Source organism: Fonsecaea nubica (assembly GCF_001646965.1).
Source record: "Fonsecaea nubica strain CBS 269.64 chromosome Unknown Scaff10, whole genome shotgun sequence".
In the NCBI taxonomy this organism is placed as follows: domain Eukaryota; kingdom Fungi; phylum Ascomycota; class Eurotiomycetes; order Chaetothyriales; family Herpotrichiellaceae; genus Fonsecaea; species Fonsecaea nubica.
This window is the reverse complement of record NW_019173683.1, coordinates 152828-166852: the sequence shown is the minus strand read 5'-3', so window position 1 is coordinate 166852 and position 14025 is coordinate 152828. Positions and strand designations below refer to the sequence as shown.

At 52.8% G+C, this 14025-nt stretch overlaps 7 protein-coding genes across 7 annotated transcripts; 4 read left to right on the top strand and 3 right to left on the bottom strand.

Moving 5' to 3' along the window:
- Positions 1-451: 451 nt before the first annotated feature.
- AYO20_02344 (hypothetical protein) lies at positions 452-1497 on the top strand (the record flags this gene model as incomplete). The annotated part of the gene is made up of 4 exons (XM_022640648.1): positions 452-467; positions 529-854; positions 907-1246; positions 1301-1497. The coding sequence occupies 4 exons, from the start codon at positions 452-454 to the stop codon at positions 1495-1497; spliced, it is 879 nt and encodes a 292-aa protein (XP_022503297.1).
- A 746-nt stretch (positions 1498-2243) lies between these two features.
- On the top strand, positions 2244-3632 carry AYO20_02343 (hypothetical protein; the record flags this gene model as incomplete). Its single annotated transcript, XM_022640647.1, has 1 exon — positions 2244-3632. The coding sequence occupies one exon, from the start codon at positions 2244-2246 to the stop codon at positions 3630-3632; it is 1389 nt and encodes a 462-aa protein (XP_022503296.1).
- Positions 3633-5136: 1504 nt separating this feature from the next.
- AYO20_02342 (hypothetical protein) lies at positions 5137-6682 on the bottom strand (the record flags this gene model as incomplete). Its single annotated transcript, XM_022640646.1, has 2 exons — positions 5137-5770; positions 6042-6682. The coding sequence occupies 2 exons, from the start codon at positions 6680-6682 to the stop codon at positions 5137-5139; spliced, it is 1275 nt and encodes a 424-aa protein (XP_022503295.1).
- A 1856-nt stretch (positions 6683-8538) lies between these two features.
- On the top strand, positions 8539-9774 carry AYO20_02341 (hypothetical protein; the record flags this gene model as incomplete). Its single annotated transcript, XM_022640645.1, has 3 exons — positions 8539-9076; positions 9129-9475; positions 9535-9774. 3 exons carry the CDS (start codon positions 8539-8541, stop codon positions 9772-9774), a joined length of 1125 nt encoding a protein of 374 aa, XP_022503294.1.
- Positions 9775-10197: 423 nt separating this feature from the next.
- AYO20_02340 (hypothetical protein) lies at positions 10198-11121 on the top strand (the record flags this gene model as incomplete). The annotated part of the gene is made up of 1 exon (XM_022640644.1): positions 10198-11121. One exon carries the CDS (start codon positions 10198-10200, stop codon positions 11119-11121), a length of 924 nt encoding a protein of 307 aa, XP_022503293.1.
- Positions 11122-11430: 309 nt separating this feature from the next.
- Positions 11431-12585, bottom strand: AYO20_02339 (thymidylate synthase; the record flags this gene model as incomplete). Its single annotated transcript, XM_022640643.1, has 1 exon — positions 11431-12585. The coding sequence occupies one exon, from the start codon at positions 12583-12585 to the stop codon at positions 11431-11433; it is 1155 nt and encodes a 384-aa protein (XP_022503292.1).
- A 247-nt stretch (positions 12586-12832) lies between these two features.
- Positions 12833-13660, bottom strand: AYO20_02338 (hypothetical protein; the record flags this gene model as incomplete). Its single annotated transcript, XM_022640642.1, has 1 exon — positions 12833-13660. One exon carries the CDS (start codon positions 13658-13660, stop codon positions 12833-12835), a length of 828 nt encoding a protein of 275 aa, XP_022503291.1.
- Positions 13661-14025: the final 365 nt, after the last annotated feature.

The following is a 14025-nucleotide window of genomic DNA, read 5'->3' as shown; positions in this document are numbered from 1 at the left end:
GTGAAAGTGTTATCAGAGGGAATGCATGAGGGGATTTGGCTAGCACGTGAGGGCACCAAGGGCGGTGGTGGCGGCCTATTCTCTTGACGTCATTTCCCCACGATTCTTGTTCGAGCTCGACAACGGATGAATGGCTGGAGTCGTTTTCCCGCATGCAAATCAATCCCCTATTCTACTTCTTGTTCTCCCTGCTTCAGACTATCGTTGCACTGCTAAGACCCCGGCGTGCCCAGGTCGATCACGAGGACAGCTTGGAGAAGCAGGGGCCGGGTATTACCGCCGTTGCTGTTGGATTGACCCTGCCTGCTCAAGTTCATCTTCCTTTGCAATACTATCCCTCATTTTCTCAATCCCCTTTCCGTAAACAATCGCTGTGCCTGGTTGCTTTCTGGAGACAGCTGTTGCAGAAATAAACCATTCCAATCTTCCCACTCGGCTATAGGCACTCGAGATGGCTCTCATAGACTGTATGGAACTGCTCAATCTGCGAACTTTCTCTCAACCATTTCTGCTAACACATGCTTGTAGACAATCCTTTCGCAAAGCGCGAAGAGTTTACCCAAAAGAATCTCATTGCCTACAAGGTCCTCACGATAGCCAGCTGGCTCTTGCTCGTCATATTTGGGGCAGTCTATACCTTTGAGCGTCCTACCGACTGCAAACATCACAGACATTGTCACACAATATGGGGGCAGAACAATCGCCATCCGACAGGGTTCAGCGTCAACTCGGTGCTAACAAGCATCTATTGGGTCGTTGTCCTCATCTTGCAGGCGCACTATGTGCGATTTCTTTGGAGTGCAGAGAAGAGCTACGTGACTAATGCTGCCAATGTGGGCTCGCATTTCATCCTGGTACGGCTTTGAACATTGGAGTAGACACAGCTTTACTAACATGATCGGCCAGCACAATCTTTTGTCCTTTGGCTTCATCCTGCTTTGGGTTCGGTCGTATTTCTGGCAGGGCGAACTCCTCCTCATCGTGAACCTGTTCAACTTGACAGCTCTTTACTTTGGCCATCCCACCACCCCCTTGATCATTCACATCCCCATCGTATCCGCTCCATTAGCCTGGAACTATGTCGCAATTTTCTGGAATGGTGCGGTGATGATTCCCGGCGCTACCAGGTTGCCTGCACGGATTGTCGCCAATATCTTTATTTGGGGCATTCTCATGCTGGGTGCCTTCTTCCTTGCAGTCTTCAAGGACTATACCATGGGGTTTGAGTTGACGATTCTCGCCTTATGTGAGCTGAACCGTGCTGTCTTTTGGATCCTTCTTGCTAACTTGACTTAAACAGCACTGGCTCTGGGCCAACTTGCAACCAAGGTCGTAGCTTTCCAGTGGATCTTTGCTTTTATCATCGCTGGCATCCTGTTCGTCCTGTCCCTGGCAGTGGGTGCTCCCAAACTCTTTGGAGCAGATCGAAGCGCTCGACATGAAGGTGTGATTGTCAGTGAGGATCGAGAACGGGCACCTCTTCTGGACGATCAATAAAGCAAAGGTTGACAAGATTGCACTTCGAAGAGCAGTTCAGCGCTCGGTCTGCCATCCATTGCACGGGACAGGCGTTGGACAACACTCTCTTATGATGGTCGCTTGCTCATTGTCTCATGTCCTAGATGAATGATGGGACAATCGGAGTCTGGTCTTGATCCGCATTTCAGGTTGGAGGCTGGGCTTGGTTGGGACAGCATGCCCTAAACTCGACGCAGTAATTTCAGCGGTCTGGCTCTACCATGTCTTTTAATAAGACCATGGGTCAGCGGCGTTTCCCAGATAAGCAAGGGGAGAGAAAGAAGCATTCGTTTATGGAGGAACTTGATACCCACCTCACATCGTGATCGTGGAAGTATAGCATTTGCCTCGTTGTCCTGGGCTGCGGACCCAGCGCCATGGTTGCGTCGTGGTTTCTCTTGGCCACGAACGACAAACACAGAGAATTCTAGTATCCAAACAAGAAAAACGAACCAAATCAGACTTGTCATGTTTCCAGGGCTGTGATCCAACCAAATTGCAGGGCTTGAAGAGGTTCCGCGCACGCCTGGTTTATATTGCAAATGTCCGGCCTTGAATTTGTATGCGCGGCTGTGCCCCTCTTTAGCCTCAACCACGGCGCGGCTGGGGATTCTTCAGGACTGAACAGCAAACAAAACCGCGCCCCCAGATCCTTCATTCATTCTTTTCTTTCTCTTCTCCTCATTCTCATGGCGAGTGAAGATCCTGACAGCCCATTCACAGCCATGGCCGACGCACAAGGCGTTCCCAAGGAGGAGTCGCTGGCAACATCCCAGGATAGCGACGGTACCAAGTCTCTCAACACCTTGTCACTGTCTGCAGCACCAGATTCCGAATCTCAGATCCAGGCCGACGACGGAAATTCAAGCACGACTGAGTCTGAGTCACCAGCCACGCCGGCCAAAGAGGACGACGACGGGATCATGACTTCCACTGCCTTTTGCCTGGAACTGGACCCAGAAACAATCCACCCTGATGTCGACATGACTGATAGAAACAACCTCGTTCGTCTGCTTGCCCTGTACCAGTCTGGCTGGGAACGAGGGCGCGGGCGCGGTCCCCGAGATCACGAAACTTGCATCTGGTGTCGTGGACCCGTGGGACCCAACGTCGAGGTCCTCACCCATGTTGGCAGAAACAACAGTTGTAGGAACAGCTGGCCGGTGACCTGCCTTCTGGACTGGATTAAACAACAGCTCGGTACCGTCCGTGGCCATTCGCTGCGATGCCCCATGTGTGCTGAGGAGTTTTACCACCCATACTCTGTAACTGGCGCCGATTTCAAAGCGGATCAAGGCGGGCCAGACGCCGAACGGGTCGTCGACGCGGGCTGGTTGAGATGCACCCTTTTCGGCACCGCATACGCCAGAGACTTTTGCGTCAAGAGAAAAAAGCCACTCATCATCATCGAGAGCGAGGAGGCCAGGAAGCTCGTGCTACTCAACCGCGAGAAATACATGTTCAACAAGTGCGAAGAACTGCCCCAGACGGCTTTGGAGGGGACGAGGTGGTTCAGCAGAGTCGTCGCAGCAGACATTGCCCAGAGCTTTGGGGCGACTCCGGCTCCCGACTCTGGTCTTCCGGCTCCAGTCGCTCCAGTCATTTATCCCCGCCCTGTCGAGGGAGAGGCAGAGAAGCCAAAACACACCTTCAACATGGCTTGGATCGTACTTGACCACGGAAACAATCAGTACCGAATGTCGCCGATCCTGGACCTCGACGCCTGTTGTTTGAAAGTCCAGACGGAAGGACTTGGAGGAGTCACAAAGACCATGACCGCAGAAGAGTTCAACGCGATGACCAAGGCGAGAGGAGGTCTCAAGACCGTGGTGGAGAGCTTTAAACCGGACGATGTGACCGACGCGCTTGAAATGGATGCTTCCAGCCGGCTCTGGCTGGCGAAGATGCTGGGAAAACCTCCGAGGGACCCCGACTACCCGTCGGACGATGAGTGGTACAAGAGAATCGCCCTGGCTTTCGGATTTTCCACCCGCCCGCCACTAGAACGTGGTGGCAGTGACGACGACGGCACGCCGCCCCCTGCTGCTGCTGCGGACGCGGACGACGAGCAGAACGACTCGGACGAGTCCTTGCCAGAGCTTCCCATCGTGTAAACAACAACAACAAACACTCAACAACGAGCATGACAAAAAAACATCAAATATCGGCAGGATACCCGTTACTCATTACCCAGGATTCTTGATGACTCGGCTTGTTGGTTGGTTGGTTCGTCGTTTGTGCGGTTGGCCTGGCTGGTCAGTTGGGAAGACAAATGTACCGCCACCAGAAAAAAACGAGCCATGTTTGCCATCATCATCGTCATCCATGTAACAAATCATTCCGCTGCAAAACATGTCCTGAGCACCTTGGGAACTCTCCGCTCTGTCTACGAATTGGGCTTGTGGCTTGTGAAGAGACGGAGATGGATCGATGTACCCTAGGTATCGGCGGCGATATGTAAAGAGCTGTGGCCCCAGATATTGGAGAGGAGGGCATATCGGAAAAGAACAGCTGGAACTGGAAACACAACTGAAGCTGGACCTGGAACTGGAACGAGAGCTGGAGCTGGAGCGAGAACTGGAGCCGGAGCGAGCAGAACATGAGCGTGAGCGTAGGCATGAGCGCGGGCGTGAGCAAGGACTAAAGCAGTAGCAGAGCAAGAGAAATAGCTGGTGTCAATAAACCTCAAGCTTCATAGCAGAGGAATAACATACCATTCCATCCCATATCATGCATGTCCTGTCCCACCGTTCTCCTGCCATCTACTGACTCTTTTGTCTTTACTCCCTTCCTGAACCCCGCTCAATACGAAGAATAACCACAAACACGCAAACGTTGCCGAGTAGACCAAAGCACAGACGGGCGGCATATCATATTCCCCCGGTTCATCGATCACTGTATCTATACAGGGTCGTGGACTCGTGGACTTGTGGCCACCTCAGCCTTTTGCGGGGGATAGCGAGAGGCCAGGTATCGTACCAATCAATCAATCAATCAATCAGTTACGTGCCCGGTTAGTTACCGGTCGAGATATCAAGTCCAATCCGTGCCGTGGGAAATGGAGGAGTCTCGGTCATTCATCGATATATTCATTCAATCAATTCATCAATTCATTCCATAGCGCTGTCCATCTGTCACATATATCTCCCTGTAGAATATATGCAAAATCCCTGTAACCATTGTGTGTGCCATACATACGTATATCCTCTCAATCCAAGTCTTCAACCAATACACACATGGGGGGAACATAGAAATGAAAACTAAGATGGACCAAAGGGGTGATGCGGAAAGAGAGAACTCGCTTGCTTGCTTGCTTGCTTGCTTGCTTGCTTGCGTGGTCGCTCATGGGGGTATAGAAAAGAAAAGGGGGAATTCCATCAATCCGTTAAAACCTTCGGGGTTTTGGTCCACTGCCCTCCTGCGGGTAGGTATTTTGTGGTTCGTTGTTGCACATAGATATAGATAGGGTGACATTTTTGGGCCGTATCCGTCATGTCCGTCACGTCACATTCATCCATCCGGATTGGTAGTCCGTCCTTGGAATAACAAAAAAAACTAGAATGCGCAATAATAACTAAAGGGGTAAAGGCTGAATGGAGAAGAGAGAGGGTATGGTCATTATTCGTGATCAACTCCCCACTCCCTCGCCCTCTCCTTCTCCCTCATCCCCATCTTGGCCTCCATCCAGTCTTCCACCGTGACCCAACCCTTGCGGCCCGACAGCACGGCGTTCCGGATCGCGAACTGCCACTCCCGCCACCATTCCTGCGCGACGAGCGACGGGAGGCCCGTCCGGTCGCTGCCTTCTCCGGGTCCGCTGCCGGTTGGGTGAGGTGAGGACGAGGATGAGGTGGAGGATGCTGAAGAGGTGGGTTCTGCGGCTGTCGTACCACCTCCGGTCCCTGTGCGCTGGTATGCCGGTCTAGAGGACGGTGGTGGCGACGATGACGGAGCGTTCGACCCTCTTGCTGCAGCTGTTTCATCCGAGTCTCCTTGGCCGCCGCCGTGGTCGTCCGCGACGGTACCGATGACGGGCCACTCCACCTCGACGACCTCGTACTTCTTAGTCGGATACAGCCGGAGCATGTTGGTGAACCAGTTGCTCGATTTGCGCTGGATCACCACGTCTGAGTACTGGATTGGGAACTCCACGTGTAGTTTGCCCCGGTACTTGACTGTGGCTAGGAGATTCCGGGCGTAGCCCTCGAGCAGAGCGATCGGGAGGTTTGGTGTCGAGCGGTGCAGCGCGAAGCTAGATGGCGAGATATGTGGTTAGTTATTCGTTACGGGAGATAAAGAGGCTGGAAAATCAAGGAAATATGCGGTGGTCCTTGGCTGTTGATTACTGGGGTGGAAGAGGAGCCTGATAAAGCTGAAAAGGAGACAAGTAGTAACATAATGAGTCGAGTAGTGGAGGGTGTAGTAAGGCGAATATTGGAGGTCTGAGCAGAACACAATCCGACATGGGCTTGGGCATGAGGCAGTATGAGGAATCGACGCAGATCCAACAGCGGCCAACTCACCTTCGGTTCTCAGCCTTGTCCTCACAAAACTTCTTCGTCCACAATTCCAAGGGAGACATGTTCATCTCCTCCCTCGTCATCTGCTTTGGCGACCCATTCGACGAGCCATGCTGGTACCGCTTAACTTTGACCCGGCCCCCGCCGCTCTCGGTTCCTCCCCAGTCCAAGTCCAACATGGTCGTCAAGTTCAGCTTTAGATCGAAATCCACCACGGTAATGCCATTCCCGTGCGTCCCTCGGATCACCATGATGGGCTTCGGCGGCAGACATGCCTGCTCGCGGATGAACTTGAGGAGTGTCCTTTGCTGCTGTCGTGAGGTCGATGACGAAGTCGAACTGGATGTCAATTCCGGGTTGGTGGTCGTGGTGACGGTCTGGTCCTCGGAGAGCTTGGAGTCGCGGACCCGGTATTTTGCAAACGACACTGTCTTCAGCCGGGACAGGGCCACGAGCGGGTTTTGTGAGGGGACAGGGAGAGGTGTCGAAGTCCGTTGAGGCACTTGACTCTGTGATGACGGGCTGTCAGTCCAAGGGTTAGTGCTAGGCAGGACGGTGTGTTCGTATGAGGGCGGCAGATCGATCGGTGTTGATGAGTCCACCACGACGGTGTTTTGCAGGCTTCTTTTCTCCGATGAAGACATTTTGGTTTTCCAGAAACAACAGAATTATACAGAATTGAGAATAACGTGGAGAAGAGGTCAATGCGTAAGATGGACAAGTAACAAACAATAGCCGTAGTCCAGCCGCAGCTCCAAGTGGTGTGATATGGCTTTTCTGCGATGCTAGGACGCCCGGATTACAATCCTTATGTGATATGTAGGAATACAGTATCGAAAATCAGTCAGCAGATAGGAGTAGATAAACACATGACATTAATCTCTACCATGACCGAAGTCAAGGCAGGGAAAGAGGGATACCACATGCTCTTCAATGATCGAATAGATTAGGCACACGCATTTTTCCCGGTTCGAGATCCCTGTGCTCCCGCAGAATCATCTGCATGTGGTCAAGCGCCTTATGCGCGGATGAGATGTTTTGTGTTCTAGGTCAGTCCAAGGTGTCAGGCACCGCCACATGGTCCGGAGCAGTTGGCACCATCAGGCCTTAAAACGTTCTAGGGTCCTCAGGCACCAACTCTATTGATCTGGCCAGTGACGATGTTGGTGAACGGATGCGAGGGGAAGCAAGCTGTGGCTGTGCTGGGGTCGCACGTCGGCCGAAACCTTCGGGTCTGTTTGGGATTCGCTTGTAGTAAAATCTGTGTTGCCTAGGCAAGGCTCACTCAGTCTCAGCCGCACGGCTTCGGGGAGACATTGAAGTCGATAGGCCGAGTTTTAGGAGGGAGAGTAACATTTACCTGGTGCAGTTCCTCTTCCCAGCATTCCGATGTTCCCAAAATTCCGACAGTATTCGGCATCGGACCCGTTCATTTCTCCTTTCCAACCTCTGATCTGACCGACTGTCAAAAGATAGGCAGGCCCTGCTCTTTCAATCCTCGCCAGCTTATCCACCCGCATAGCACATCCCTAGATCTCTCCTTTGCTTGCTCGGGTTGATCGAATAGGTACAGCGCGCTCGGGGGCATGAGACGATTCCTTGTAACAGCCTTGAGGTCGGCACTGAGAAATGCAGGGTATTGTGGAGATGGACACGTAGGAGAGGTGCACTTCATGTTGGGCACACCAGGCCGCGCCCACGATCGACAGAAGACTTCTGCAAAGGTGACCTCGGTGACTGATCCATGGGTGATGATCGTGAGGTGAAGAAGAGTTATACTGGGAGGTCTGTAAGCTGTGGCAAGTTTCGCACGAAGGTCAGAATTGGGGGTTCATTCATTGATGGAAGAGCGATTGTTGGTGTGTGGAAAGTCAGGATCGTGAAGGAGAATAGCCGGGGCCATCACATTGATGGTACCCGCTCAGTCAGCTTCTCTGGCTCTTACACAAAGCAATAAATTAGGGTGACACTGATAGCAGTGCTTGTCTATCACCGACAGAATCAGGTGTTGGCGAAGGATGGTCATTAATATCTCGACAGGAATATGCGGATTTGGGCTGTAGCCTGCCGTTACGCACTCAACTTGAAGCGTCAGCCAATATCAGCCAAAACTACCACAGAGTCCTACTCCAGAGTTCACAGCTTCAGCCATTGTTGGGTGCTGAGTCGAGTTGAAAGCTGCGTCGTGCATGTATGATTGCATGACTTGTGGCGCATGTGGTTCGACTCGATCCCCGCACGCCACCAGCAAACAAAACCTCTGAATTGCTGGTCCACATGTCTACTTGTATACAACTATACTTTTCTACAAACTTGTGCTCTCCAACGCGTGGATCCGGCTGTGCCACTTGAGACAAACTCACTTCGAAACAGGCAAGAAGCATTCCTCAAACAACCTGGGTGGTCAGAGGTTGCATGTAAATGACTTGACCAGCTGCACAGGTGCGAGGTAACAAGGGCCAACCGACATTGGGGATTTTTCCAAATATCCAACGTTGACATGATCACCGACGCCATCGTGGTGTCTAAACCCGGGGCACCCTTCCAGTACCAACAGCTCGAGCTCCACGATAACCTCCGGCCAGATGAGGTTCTCGTCCGCATCAAGGCCACCGGCGTATGTCGCACAGACCTCAATTTCTCAAAGGAGAAGACCATGCCGGAGCTGTTTCCAGCCGTCCTGGGCCACGAGGGTGCAGGTGTCGTTGAGCGCACAGGATCCAATGTTACGAGATTCGTGAAAGGGGATCACGTCACGGTCGTCTTCAGCTCTTGTGGGGAGTGCAAGTACTGTCTGCGAAAGCAAACATCGTACTGCGATCTGTGGTTTCAGTACAACCTCGGAATTGGACGGCTGGACGGATCAAAAGTCTTTTCAAGCCTGAGTACTGGGAGACCCATCACGAGTCATTTCTTCGGACAGAGCAGCTTCGCAAGACACATCCTGGTCTCTCAGAGTGGACTCGTGAAAGTTGACAGAGGCTTGTCCTTTGAGATGGCCGCGGCTCTAGGTTGCGGAGTCATGACGGGCGCTGGAGGTTAGCTTCTTCGACATGTCTATGCCCAGTGATGACCGACTAACGTGACTAGCAATGTTGAACGTGCTCGATCCAACTTCGGACCTGACAGTTGCGGTTGTAGGTGTCGGAGCCGTGGGCTTGTCCGCAATCATGGCATTGAAGATGCTCAAGACGCCGCCCAGGAAGATCATCGCCGTGGACATCGTCCCTGCGAGGTTAGAGCTGGCTCGCTCATTTGGCGCAACCCACGGCGTCAATTCCCAAGTACGACCCGAGCTCATGAAAGTCCTCTGGGATATCACAAACGGGCGAGGTGTGGACGGTGCAATAGACACCACAGGAAAGCCCCAGGTGATCCAGGAACTGGTGCACAGTGCTGCAAGAAAGGGGAAGGTGGTGACAGTGGGTGTCGAAGATGTGTGTCCCTGGACTTCCTCTCCATTCATTGCACAAGCTGACGAAAATTCTCCCCCAAGCTGTTGGCAGAACCGTCGTTGAACGTTTTCGAAATGGTGAATGCGGGCTGTACCTACATTGGCTGCAATCAGGGAGACTGCTATCCTCCAGAGTTTCTACCTAGACTTTTGGCCGCACACTACGAAGGGCTGTTTCCCTATGACCAACTCATCAAGACATATAGCGCCAAGGATATCGAGAAGGCTGCCCGCGATGTACTCAGTGGTGACACTGTCAAGGCGGTCTTGCTGTGGGACTGAGCCCTAAATCGAGACTTAGAGTCGGCTCAAGCAGGCACACACTTATAGGGCATGATATATACATTGACACGCAGTGGTATCCTTTGGGAACGAGAGAGAATCATCTTGGATAATGATTGGAATGATCATACTGCAAGTAAGGTGAGTATAAGGATCAGAGGTCGCTGCAAGAACGAACAAAGCATATTCGCCACGAGGCTGACAAATGCGGAGGCAAGGCTGAACTCAGCCTCGGCGCGGGGAATTCTGCAGCGTCCCGAATCTTCCAGCCTCATCCACCTCCCAGATTATCAGCCTCATCCTCTGCGTCCGTGACGAGTTCCCCCTCCGCCTGCCGCAGTGGCAAGGGAACACCGTGAAAGCCTCCATTACAGATTAGTCATAGTATCGTCTCTATATACGGTTTCGTCGCCGCCTCTCACAATGTCTGCCTCAACAAACCCCCCAGAGTCATCCTATACCGCCATGGACAAAGACGTCGAAGCCATCGGCGCCCACTGCGAATTCGCCTACTGCCACCAACTCGACTTCCTCCCCTTCCGGTGCGACTCATGCCACCACACCTACTGTCTCGACCACCGCAGCGAGACCGCCCACAAGTGTCCGCGGGCGGGCGAATGGGCAAGAAACAGACGGCTGAACAGCATCGGGAAAACAGGCGGCACCACCACAACTGGAGGAAGGCAGGGTAAACCAAACCACGTCAACGCCACACAATGCGCCGAGACGACGTGCAAGACGTTTGTCAACACGTCCCAAAACCTGGGCGTGCACTGTCCGCAGTGCAACCGGACGTACTGCCTCAAACACCGGTTCCGCGAGGACCACGACTGTAAGAACCTCACCCCGCTGGGAGCACGGCCGATCGAGATCGCAATGCAGTCGAACAAGGAGAAGCTGCGGATCGGGTTCGGACGCCTCAAGACCTGGGGCAAGGAGCGGCAGGAGGCGTTGACGCCGAAGCCCGGCCCGACGAGCAAGGCCGCGCAGGTGGCCGCGCTCAACGCCCTGAAAAAGAACGCCAAGGGCGACGACAAGCTCCCGCCCGAGAAGCGCGTCTACCTCCACGTCGAGGCCGAGGCCGCCTCGACCACGGCCAAGCTGCCCAAGGCCGACCTCTTCTTCTCGCCCGACTGGTCGATCGGCAGGATGCTGGACGATGCGGCCAAGAGGCTGCAGGTCGCCAACGTGAACAACCGCGTCGAGACCGAGGAGCAGCGGTTACGGGTGTACCATGTCGAAGGCGGGCGGCTGTTGGAGTTCAGCGAAAAGATCGGGGCCTGTCTGGCGACGGGGAACACCGTGGTTTTGCTGAGAGGTGTTGGTCCCAAGGAAAGTGCGAAGTGAATTGATACAGCAAGCCATATTTCCACCGCTTTGAAATCCATCTTATAATGCGCATAGCGACGGCGTTCACTGGGATATGGATGGGCATGACGAGCGATTCAGCCACACGCAGGTCATGGCATAATGAGCGAAAATCTAGTTGGATCGAGGATCCAGGGAAAGAATTAACAAGAGTCTGGTGTCTAGACGATGCATAGCAGGACATCTAGCCAACTTTGATCACAATACATAATAATACTGGGCCTCCTCGAAGTTTCTTTACAACATATGTTGAACATACCCCCAACTCCCGTACCCATTTCGTCGTAATCATACACTCATCTTCATCTTTATCCCTCCATGTGGTTTATAACCTACAACTTCCAACTCTTCGACTTTCCAGCCGTCCATGTTACCGCTTCCCCTATCGTCCCGTTTGATGTTGAGTGTCGGGAACTCACGTGGCTCACGTAGTAACTGTTCTCTCAAAGCGTCGATATGATCAAGATACACATGCGCATCGCCCATGGTATGGATCAGCTCTCCCGGCACAAGATCGCACGCGTGAGCTAGCATGTGCGTTAGTAGAGCGTATGAGGCAATGTTGAAGGGGACCCCGAGTCCCATGTCACAGGAGCGCTGGTATAGGACACAAGATAGATGTCCCTTTGACTTCTGCTTCGCACTGTTGGTCTCGTCTGAAGGATTGCTGAGCGACTTGAGAGCTGCTTCCCCTCGCGGTGCGTCAGGGTAACTGACGTAGAACTGCGCAAACATGTGGCACGGCGGCAATGCCATCTTAGACAAATCGGCTACATTCCACGCGCTCAGGATAATCCGCCTGTCGTATGGGTTGGTCTTCAATTTTCGCACCACCTCTTTGATCTGGTCCACTCCTTTGCCCGAGTAGTCAGCATGGCAGTCCTCGTATGCTGCACCAAAGTGCCGCCATTGAAATCCGTAGACAGGGCCGAGGTCTCCTTCCTCGCGATCAACGAATCCCAACTTGTCGAGAAATTCCCGCGAGCCATTGCCGTCCCAAATGTGGATGCCTGCGTCAGAGAGAGGTTTCGATGTTGTGCAGCCTGATACAAACCACAACAACTCGGTCGTAACGGCACGTAGAAAGACACGTTTAGTGGTGAGGAGAGGGAGGATGGGGATTCTGTCCGCGGTCGGTGAGGTTGGGGCGGGTTGTGAGAGGCTGAAACGGAGTTGAGGAGGAGCAAAGAGTGAGAGAGTTCCTGTTCCTGTTCGGTCCGGTCGATGTTCGCCACGGCACAGGATCTCTCGTATTAGATTGAGGTATTGATGTTCTTCATGGCCTGTTGTCCTTGCTGGGACAGATTGGTCCGCTGGTTCGGGAGATGGAATTGTTGCGGTTCCATTGGTTTGGGTCTTCAGGACATTGGCATTTTCACGCAGAAAGCCCAGTGAGTCACCGGGAGGAGACTGTTTGTCCGATTCCACTGCAGAGGGTGCCATTCTGACCTGTAATTGACTGTGTGTCAATGCTGTTGGGGACTCGAGAGGATGAACAATGAGAATGAAACACGAAAATACGCGACTCGACGCGTCCGATTAATGACGCAATCGTGCATTTGGACGCAGGGACCAAGTCAAGTCACTTTCACTTCACCAGAAAACCACAAAAGTCAACTGTTCACTTGATCCATATTCCTATCCATACAACTGAGGCTCTACCTCCAGGATACCTCCCCATCCTAGCTGATCAACAGCGCAGAGTCCAACTTCCATCATCCGACTCCTCTTGGTCTCCCTCTTCGTATATCCTCTCCCATGTCTGACAGCTCTCTTCTTTCCAGTCATCCAGCACAACAGCCTCAAACAGGGGCCTACCACCAATTTCTGCATCGTGTTGTCCTCCTGATTCAAGGAGGTCTTCGATATGTTGAACTGGATTCTCGGTGAAATCCTTCAATAGCTCCAATGCTTTCGTTCGAATATGCTTTGTCGGTGGAAGAAGTGGGATAGGGTCGTCTTCAAACTCGACTGCATTGAACCAGGGCACCTTGCACTCATGCTCAAATGCCCGCATCATCTCGCCGCGAAACTTTATTGATTCCAAGACCGCCAAATGCCCCTTGCAGAATATCAGTCTGTCTGATTCTGTGACTGCCGCGCTGACGCCGATGTTGACGAATTGCTTGTCCGCAGCTTCTTCAGTTCCATGTCCTGGCTTGTTTGTGTCTTGGTGGCTTTTGTTGGCGTTTTGTCTGTTAGCAGGAGTCGCTGCAACATGTCGATTGTGGGCTTCAACTTGTCTATGTCTTCCTTCAGTGAAATGCATATCAGTTGGGTTGGTAGATAACTGACCTGCAGTTGGCTCTCGCACTGGCAACAAGTCGACCAGCTCGGTGTCGTCGTCGGCCTCGGTCAAGTAATTCTGCCCCTCTGCGTTTGTTCGGTCCAACTTACGCAGGGCTCCCTTGGCCCAGAGCCCCCAGTGCCGTGTCGTCAGGATGCTGACGGTTGACGTCGGCCCGTCCTCTGGAGGGGGGGTGACGATAATGACTGGTAGCTCTCTGGCTCCCGTCATTCTGAACAAGCTTGGTGGTAGACTGGTGTGATTGCTGATGGACACTGCGGCTATTTACAGTGAGGACTTGCACAAAGGACTTTGTCGTCGAGGTAAGTCAGCTTGACAATGTTGTTTGTCTTGACTTTGTGAACGGCAAGGCTTTCACGGGTTTTCAATATTTATTTGTGGAGTGCTCTAAGGCATTAAACAAAGAGACCGCACCCTTTCGCGTCGCGGACTCCTCGTCTACAGAGAGATTTTGTTTCTCTACCACGGCCTCCTGGGGCACATACATCCTTAGACAAGCTCAGATGTGGATGTTATGCGCCTTGGACCCATCCTTGACAAGCACAGTCGTCTTCTGGGAACCTCCTGGGGCCAAA